At 37.7% G+C, this 10,198-nt stretch overlaps 1 protein-coding gene across 1 annotated transcript; it reads right to left on the reverse strand.

Moving 5' to 3' along the window:
* Positions 1 to 521: 521 nt before the first annotated feature.
* Positions 522 to 7,593, reverse strand: LOC139125180 (nephrin-like). Its single transcript, XM_070691284.1, has 7 exons — positions 7,316 to 7,593; positions 5,875 to 6,186; positions 4,387 to 4,683; positions 3,745 to 4,002; positions 3,034 to 3,369; positions 1,283 to 1,585; positions 522 to 814 (listed from the first exon to the last, which is right to left on the reverse strand). Exons 1-7 carry the CDS (start codon positions 7,521 to 7,523, stop codon positions 522 to 524), a joined length of 2,007 nt encoding a protein of 668 aa, XP_070547385.1. The 5' UTR covers positions 7,524 to 7,593.
* Positions 7,594 to 10,198: the final 2,605 nt, after the last annotated feature.

The raw sequence follows: 10,198 nt of genomic DNA on the forward strand, positions 1-10,198 counted from the left end.
AAAAAGTCATTTTTACATTATTATTAATAATAAACTGTATCCATACAATCGTAATCGTCAGATACATTTAAACAAATATAATCTGCATATTGACCGACCAGGCGAGAGTTAATAACATAATTATGCGTGAGCTTGGCAATCATGATTTAATCCTCATGCAGTCACCATATTGTATATCATGGTGAAAATACTTCATTGTTAAATGATGTGTCATCAATCTTGAAGTTGTTTTTTCGCTGAAGATCTCTCTAAAGATTTTATACCAATTGCGAGGTCGTACACATTGTCTCTACTATAAGCCGCATCTATTCAACATAGAGCGCCTGTCCCATATCACTATAATTGCCAGCCAGATATTCCGTAAGGAAAGAATATAGTCCTAGGTTTCCATTTATTGTATGTGGTGCTCAACATCTGAAGTGTTAGCCGCTTTATCGCTGTCTACGGATTGAACGGCATGTTGCATTGGTCGCGTGATTTGCTTAGAAATCTTCTCATCACACTGAAAAATACTTTTAATTTTACTTACGCAATGTTGAATTCACTGTTGGGGGATCACTGTGACTTTCACCAATGCTATTGAAACTAACAACGGTGATGTGGTATTCCGTCATTGCCTGAAGTTCATGAATCGTATCTGATGTGTTTGTTGTCGGGTTTGTCCTCTTCAAAGCCCCTTTCATTGTGTCACTTTCCCGATATTCCAACTGGAATTGTTGCGGTAATCCACCGTCGAAGCCAGGAACCCATTCCAACGTTAGGCTATGTTCAGTCTTATCCGTAACGATCACGCTATAGGCTGGGTATGGACTCCCTGCATTTTGTTAATCGAACAAAAAACGTTAATTTAAAACTTATATCTGACAAAATATTCCTTCTAGTTTCGTGGAAGTAAACGATTTTGGCATGTCTGCATTCCTCCTGTTACCGTCATCAAATCCAAGTCTGTTTGTCAGCGATATTCCGATATTTTAGTTTTGTAAATCACTCAACATTTAAGTACATGTTATTCTCGTCTCATTGGTAAACTGCATTGGTAAAAACTATGCCAACTTAATATACGCATTAAATAGCGCATCATGTTATTGATGAAACAATTATACTGAAATAGTGTTGCCAGTCAATGATATCAAAAGCTTAAAATGACCGTGTTAGTAGAGCATACGGTGACTTGATTATTCAAATTTAACATAATTATGTTCTATGATATAGGGTACTATGATAAACATTAATATGATTGCTAATATAATTTAAAAAGAAAACGTGAATATCATTAGCTCACTTTTCCCCCACAGATTTATAATCAAATTGACACCATTTATGTCGTTGGAGGCTTGACATCGGTAATAACCAAGATCGGATTCGCTGACGTTGAAGATTGTAAGAACACCAGTTGTGATGGCATTGGTTGTGTTTTTTCTCACGAGAAACTTGCCAGTCGAATTGCTGATAGTTTCGTTATCGACGTCAAACCACGTGATTTCAACTTCCGGGTTGCTGTTGATTTCACACAAGAGTTCCGCATCATCAGTTAAATTGACAGATTGTTGTTGATTTTCTTCCTCGTTCTCCACAAAAGGGGCATCTACATAGCATAATTAAAAGAACAATGTAATTCGTTATCTACTAAATGCTTACTCAAAATATTTCGACTTATTCTTTTTCACGCTCATCTTATAAAATGTTGATGTCCACCAGTCTTCGTAGATTGGCAGGCAAAATTGTACGAAGGACTGAAGAAGACATTAAAGTGGCACTTCCAATTGGTAACATTTTAAAAACACATTCTTTTAATGCCAACGGTCGATATTTGACGTGGTGACTGCGCGCGGATCGCGAGATATCGATAAAAACATGTCCTCAAAAAAGTAAAAGTTTGAATTCCGGTGGCCCACTTGAATTCAGCTTCCAAACATCGAACGTTGGGCACTGGCGCCATTGTCACCTAAGCTAGAGGGCACATTTCTACGCTGACAATGTTGTACGCCATAGTATCACTCGCGACGATGATTGGTCATGTCCGTGGGAGAAAGCTGAGTCTTACTGACTTGGCAAGAAAAACAAAACAAAACGAAAAAGAAAGTTTGCCGATTCCACCAGAATTCGCATAGGTGACTAGTACAGCCGCTGGGAAATCTATTGGAAGCGCCTCGGAATTCTCACTCATTGATAATAGATGCATTGATGGTCTGTGACTCAATTCTGGTCGCACAAAGATTAATCCTATCGACAGAAAAAATGTCTAAATATTTTGAGTAAATTTGACTTGAAAAAAAAACATTTCATCACGGAAACACCAAGGCGAATCGCGGTAGGTACACATAAGTATAAAACATCTATGCCTTGCTAAGAGTGCACTGCACGGATAGCCGACTCGATTCGACAATGCAATACAATACAGTGGCAATTGACATTGACAGGATTTCAACATTTTGAAACTGAATATGACAAAAACTACCTTGACGCGGTAGGAGATGATATCAGTGATATAAATCTGAACTCTACATTTTCTGCATATTCAAATGGGAAACATTTTTTACGAAACGGAACTTAGTTTCGGCCCACAGGCAGTCTCAGCATTGGCAGACGACAAAATGTAGTCATCACAGGCGGCTAATATTTTACACGTAAAAAATTGATATCTATGTGGTATTGTTAAAAATATAATACAAGTGATTGGATTATGACAACGACAAAAACTAAGGAGAAGTTTACAAAAAAACTTACCTGAGGTAAAGGCATAATGCTGTATATAACGTCTTCGCAGTGGGAGTTATATCAATTGCGTCGTTCGAACGACCCAATCAGCACACCAACAAACCTTCGGGAGATTTCTTAAAACTTCGGGATGTGAAAAATACGCTCGGGAAATGACATGATTTTATCGATATCTCGCGATCCGCTCGCAGTCGCCACGTCAAATATCGACCGTTGGCATTAAAATGTGTTTTAAAAATGTTACCAAGTGGGGTTTCCACTTTAAAGTGCTACAATCACCCGCTAATAATTAAAAGGGAAATAAAAGCGACTTACACTGCACGTCCAAGATAATGTTGTTTGATACAGCTCTATCGTTTTCCATCATGAATTCTTCATTGAAACATTCACATGTCAATCTCTGTCCATGATGTTGATACGTGAGATGTAAAGTTAAATCTTGTACAGCTATTTTACCATGATTTTCTCCTTGTGAGATAGAAATATCGCCTAAACCTATTTCAATCTTATGTTCATCTTTAAACCATTCAATGATCGGTGTTGGGTTACCACTGCATGATGTACATGTAAGTACAAGGTCATCGCCCTCTACAACCGGTGATGAATATCCAGTAAGACTTGTTGTACAGCCCTCTGGTTCTGAAGGTGGAACTGATATGCAAATATCTTTTATTGAGCTTCACTTGAAATAATTTTGCAAATGCGTACTTTGATCTCAAGTATTAAACTGTATAAACCGACAGATTTCAGAAAATGCACATTTCTTTGAACTTCACATACATGAAACAAGCCATTGCAAATAATAATTCACTTTTAGTAAATAAACCGATTCGGATTTGATTGAAATACAAAATGTCCTTATATATTTAAAATACACAAAATTCTATCGCAACAATATTAAGTATCGAAGAAGTATATTTCGTTAAGAGAAGCAGCTTTATAAATGAAAGTGGTACTTACAATATACGGAAGTGGTTACGGAAACAGTTAAGTCCTTATCTGAATATCCAATTCTCGTAGTTTTACAAGAAAACTCATTCTCATTATGAGATGCAAGAACATCAAAATGTAAACCTCCTTCCGTAACTTTTCCATGAAAACTGCCATCTCTGACATCTTCCTCTTGAATCTCTTCGTGATCATCGTCAGTTATCAGTTGGTCATTTTTGTACCAGCTGATAGTAGAGACAGGATTACTGGAGTCTGTTACACACGATAACTCTAACCTGTCTCCTTTCCTAGCTGTGTCTGTGTATCCACTCAACGATACAGAGAGAGGTGCAACTGCAAAATGAAATGAAAATGTAAACTTTTAAACAGGAAAGGTGAATGACACATTTGTTAAATTCCAATGTAAGAATCATCAATTTTTTACTCTGCCTGTTTTGGGTGCGAAGAAAAAGTTTTTGAGTCGTTATTTATATCTAATATTAAAAAGTAATCGCAGAACATGCAATCGTTTAAAAATCGCCTACATACCAATGAACTCTTACCTTTGTCGCTAAAGCGACCAATATTCTTTCAAATAGAGCTCAATTTTCCTACAATCGTACAGTTTTTGAGAAACATGCGGACATTTAATATATTTTTGAAACGGATTAAAAAATCAACTCATAGATAAAAATTATAATCCGTTCGCGAAAAAATGTTATAGAGTATGCAACATACAGTGTACAATGAGATGTGCCGTTCTACATTCCAGTGTGTTTTCCCTGATATCGTTGAAAGCATGATATTCAAAAAACACTTGATTATCGCCTCGACTCAGATCCCATGAATATTCATTGATCGCTGTCTCGTCTTCATCGTAATCATTAGTTTCATGAAGAATAGCCGCGTCTGTTCCATTAATCCATTGCAATGTTGCAAGGGGATTTCCATCAGATTCACAGGTAAGAGTAAAATAGTCATCTTCGTCGAATTGGTCTCCCGCTGTGTTACTGCAGATTTGCCAAGTAGGAGAATCTGCAAAATTTAATACAATATAAAAATACATGCGGGATGTACTGTGCATCAGCTACTCATCAGATCGGGTAAACTCTCATTGTCTGTGCAAGTATACTTTAACTTTCACTTTAAATACTCAGAGTACATCCGGAACAAAAATTGCAACCCTACAGAGCAATTTACATATTTATCATATACCCATGCCCATATTGCTACATCCTAGTGATGTTCAACGTAAAATATCAGCCGTGATATTTCACGGTAAACGTCGAGATATGCACGATGAACGTCATCAGTTTTAGAGTTTTCCCGAACTACATTAGCAGTTTGTTGGTAAACAACGTAAAAAACAAAATGGCTGCCGCTCCCCGCCTGCGAAGCGATGTCGCCGACGTAAAAACTTGAAGGGCTTCGAGGAACACGGGTATTTCTGGTTGCAAAATACGGAAATATCACGTTGAGTCTTGAAATGTTTTCCCATGGTATTTTTTGGTCAAGTTCAAACATTCTGCCTTTCGCACGGCGCCGGCACTGTGCACGGTCTCCACCGAACAGATAGTGAGCGCGTGGCGTGACAGCGATGTGGCGCGCGCGACGACTGTTGACATGACAACTCTAAGGGTAAACTAACAAAATGGCGTCCCTCTCCGCGCGAGCTCCGTGCCATACGACGATCGAAATCAGGATAGATTTAAAGCTGAGCAGTTTTTGATCGGTTACAGTTGTAATAGCATATTGCACCTTAAAATGTTCCTTCTGTATGACGCTTTTTGTATCCTGGTGTCTTTCTTCTTGGGTTTCATTGAGATATGGACGACTTGCAGCGATGTTGCGCGTGATGTTGACATCTTCATCGTATACTTTATGAATGAAGCCTGTTCACATAAACATTCTGATATTTATGCGCAAGGCGTAATAAAGTAAAGCCTCAAAATTAAAGGTTTTTCGTTCTATTAGTAAAAATTCCCTAAAATTATGGTCATGGGTATATGATAAATCGGTTATTACCAAATATCGCCTGTTCCTTGTGTCATATCAGCATTCGTGTCATTTGTGCTGCGTCAGACACTCAACTTCGTCTCGTGTCTGACGCAGCACAAATGACACTCATGCTGATACGACACAGGAACAGGCGATATTGGGTAATAACCTCTAATTATATTTCAGCAAGTAGGGATTGACCCGGTGAATGGATTGAAGTGCACCTACATTTTACATCAAGTATCTCGGTACAGCTCGGATTTTCTTCGGTCGCATCGTGATTCCCTTTACAATCATACATTTTTCCATTGTCATAAGGTGTTAATATCCAACAAGATACGGTTTCAGTCACAACGTCATTATCCTCTGTAGTAGAGGTACATTCAGGTAACGGTTCACTATTGTTGTACCATTCCAAGTGTGGTGGGGGATTACCGCCAGTAGCTTTACAGGTCAATTCTACAAAATCCCCTTCTGCGATGTATCTTTCGTTGTTCTCTACGTGTACCTCACATAGAGGCCATCCAGTTTGTGGTTCGTCTGTTTGGTGGAAAATGAAAAAATATCATATCAAAACTGAGATCCTTCATTTCTCAAGGAATTTACTCTCTGAAGAGCACTACATTCTGTAGTGGAAGTATCTGCCAAGCTTAAATATGCAATTATTTGAAAACCCGCCGCGAGATTTTACCCAGTCTCTTCTGAGGTTATATATCAAAAGTTATATTCCCTGACTGGTAGATGGTTTTCAGAGTAGGGGAAGACAGCTTAGCGGTAAAACTAACTGGCCAATATTTCAAAAGGTATAAAATATTAGCATAGTAGCACCCGGATGAATATGCCACGTAATAAACAAATTTATTGTATCAGCCAGGAAAACATTCATCGGCGTCACTCGGCATGCTGAACATATTTATGCACTGTCACATTCATATGCATGTGTGACAAAATTGATCAAAATTGATTTATTTTCTGTTTCCTTCTGACTTAATATTCCCTAGTGTAACCGTACATATTTTATTCCCGTCGACATTATTTCATAATATATGGTACAATTGTTTCATGGAATAGGTGCGTTTTATAGTCAATGCGTGTTCTGATGTTCTTCTGAAGGGGAGATGTCGAGAAACGTTATACAAATATAGCTACTTCTTAATTCCGTGACAATGAAGACAGATTGTAATCTCTTCAGTTCCTTCCAATATCCTGTGTTTACGTATAGTGTGTGTGTATGCGTATACTCAGAGCGCATCGCTCACCACTGGATCTGGTCGTCACTTATCCACCCACTGATACATTATATTATTGTAGCAGTAGTTCATCTTAGCTGTAGTAATAAAGTTTGAAGAAATACAGTCGACGCCTCTGTCTCCATCACTCAAAAGATCCTGCTTCGTAAACAATCCCACACATTGTTTTGTTCACGACATGGTACAGAAACTGGTACAGAAACTGGTATGTATTTGTGCACCAAACTCTAGACATGTTGTGTTGGAAATTGTTATAGACTCCGTAAATGGTTTTCCGACTTGAATACTTATTCGATTGGAATATTTATAAAAGTTTAATAATAATCTAATCAACGTAGTCAAATGCAATGCATTATTTACTGATTTGGTTTGTGTTAACATTGGAAACCAATTATACAATAAAGCAGTCGAATACTCACAGTACACATCGATAAAGACGGCAGTTGCATCGAACCCTTTCTGGTTTGTAGCAGTGCAGTTGTAATAGTCGCGTTCGTGCTTGGTAATGCTGAGAATTGTCAATTCACTTCCATCTTCGTTCATTTGGTATTTGTTTCTGTCAGACAATTCTACACCATTCTGTGTCCAGTCGTACGTTGGTGAAGGTAAACCATCTGCTGTACACATCAATAGTACATCACTGCCTTCAATAATCGGTAATTCATCGATCGAAATCACTATGTCAATCGGCGCAAAAGGGACTGAAATAAAACAAGTAGACGGGGTTTGTGTAATTATGTTAAAAATACCCCGCAAACACGCCTAAAAGGAAATCACTGAGATTCGGGTCCAACTTTTGAAGTATGGCTTTGAACCTAGATAAAAGAAAAATATTGACAATTTCTTACCAATCATTTAAATCTTACCCTGAGTCGCTGAATGAGTATGCACTTAGCTTGAAAAATTAAGTGATCAATGAAGCTGGAAAAATAACACAAAAAAACTTGCCGTTGAAGTTAATTGCAAGTTTACCTTTCACTTTACTGTCAGAGACAATCTTACTCAGCGTAAACTTTCTGAATATTGCTATAAATTGTGGCACAATAATGTCACAATCATCAAAAAATAAAATTCAACGCATCTTGGATTGTATTACTGTTATGTATCCATAATCGTCCTTACTGGTACTCATCCATTTTCTAACATTTTAAAGTTTTCCGAGGATCTACGCATTAGCGTTCTTGGATCCAGTAAATATCACACAATGCAACTCCATTTAAACCAAAAAAATAGTGGCGTCACTGGTCAGAGTTATTTAGGATACGTTTTTTAATATTTATGAATTTAGTAAAACGACAAGTTGAGACAGTAGTTCTTATTCTAAGAGGTGTTGTGGCTTTAAAATTCAAAACAAGCTTTCAATCTTGGTGAGCCTAAAAAGTTCCGTTCGATGGCACCTAGTCTAGCAGGCTACAACACTGTCGTCACCATTCTCTGCCGGTGTCAAGTCGCCAATCCCGATCCTGGTCATTAATATTTACGTCGTACGGATATTGATACTGTGACTCGTATCAAGTCGGTACATACCTACAAACATTAGTTATTTGACATAAACTCGGTTTTGTTATCGACTTTCGACGATACGTCCACGGCGCTTTACATAAGAGTACAGGCTCCAGATGACATCTGTCGTCTTCACTACATTCTGAAATTTGTCAGTATGTTGAATAACTTGATGTTTTTCGCCTTCTCAAAGTTCATACATACTTATTTTCTGAACTTCCATTGTTGCTTTTAGGTTTATCGCAAGGCACGACGTCAACATTGAGCCGTACGACAGGAGCCGCGACGTTACTAAGCTAATCGGTCGATGGCACCTCATTCGACGGGAATATTTAAAGCTTTAGCGACCAGAAATTCGTTTGGCATGTATTCCATGTTTTCATGTTGGAATGTATCGCATCGCGCATTTCTGTAATTATCATAGGAGTAAGGTATCGATCGCGACAAATCGGTATGTACGCACATGAATAAAATGGTAGAATATGGGATTTTATCAGTCCTATTCTACTTCACACTGCGTGGTTGCAAACCGGGCCGATTCGTGAATTGTTTTACGCCCTTATCATCTTGCCATTACTTGACTAGCATCATTTAGATATCACATAGGCATACAGTCCTAGGAAGGGGTTTTATATAGCGAATTATAGCGTTGAAAGATTTCAGCTCTTTTATTTAAACACTCGTCACAGAAATAAAAACTCGTCACAGAAATAGACGTAGCACAAACCGACTGCCAGTGTCCCGTATATGATGTATTCTTCAATAATTTCACATATTTCATGTGCCTTAAAAGTTGTTTGCTAAAACTGAACACAAACGAAAATGAACATTCTTTTGGTAAAATATTATTGTTACAGGGTGAGAGACATACAACATCATACCTAAGATATAATAATTTCAAGCTATTCGCATCATTAGTACCGCTCCATGCAAAGACAATACATATAATACAATCAAAATTAATCTCAAACCGTTGACGTGTTCGCTATTATGGCATGTTGAACTCTCAAGCTGGAGTTCGAAATTTGCACGAGCTCAAAAATGTGACGCAGGGTACACATCGTCTTGACGATAATATAAACTTCGGCTGAAGCCAGTCAGATTGCCGGATTCCAGCTAAGCACATTATTATCAGAGATGAATATTATCATAACAACTTATGCAATATGTGAAAAAGAGACAGTTTACCTAAGACATATAAATTCAGTCTTTCTTGCTCGCTAATACCCTCCATAGCAACAATACATCTATACTCCCCTTCATGTAGAGTTTCAGCTTTATCGATGACCAAGTTAATTCCGTCGGTGCTATAATAATCTTCATAGTTTAACCAATACACTGCTGAATCTGTAATTTGTACTATGGTGGTACATCTTACACCATCTCTGCTTATACACCATTGCAAGAAATCAATGTTACATGATTCGTCTGCAAAGTATTCACATTCCAGCATTTCTGCTTCACCTTCAATAACCTCTACAGTGTTCCTGGGCATCTCTACTCTTAGGTAACACGTTAGTACGGACGATGGAAGTCCTGATGTGAATAATAAAAATGAATTAATGAATCTGTAATTCATTCGATATACCGGGCAATAATTAAATCTGGCAAACAATCGGTTAGGTTTACGTGTTTTGGTGGTTACACTGTTTTTAAAGTTATTTTGGATAAAATTACGGTTGACGAAGTAAATCAAATGCAGGATATTTGAGTTCCACTAAAATAAAATAGGGATGTCTTAATATTTGTTCGGAAACTGTAACTTTTCACATTTTTCTGTATTTTATATTGATGCCTGA

Source organism: Ptychodera flava (genome assembly GCF_041260155.1).
Source record: "Ptychodera flava strain L36383 chromosome 3 unlocalized genomic scaffold, AS_Pfla_20210202 Scaffold_25__1_contigs__length_14229661_pilon, whole genome shotgun sequence".
In the NCBI taxonomy this organism is placed as follows: Eukaryota; Metazoa; Hemichordata; class Enteropneusta; family Ptychoderidae; genus Ptychodera; species Ptychodera flava.

Bases quoted from the DNA above. Each gene is read 5' to 3' on its own strand.
- LOC139125180 (XM_070691284.1), bottom strand. From the start codon at position 7,523: ATGTGTACAGCAGATGGTTTACCTTCACCAACGTACGACTGGACACAG. The intron at 6,187-7,315 runs GTGAGTATTCGA...TCCACCAAACAG, and splicing joins CGTCTTTATCGATGTGTACT to ACGAACCACAAACTGGATGG. The intron at 815-1,282 runs GTGAGCTAATGA...AACAAAATGCAG, and splicing joins TATAAATCTGTGGGGGAAAA to GGAGTCCATACCCAGCCTAT.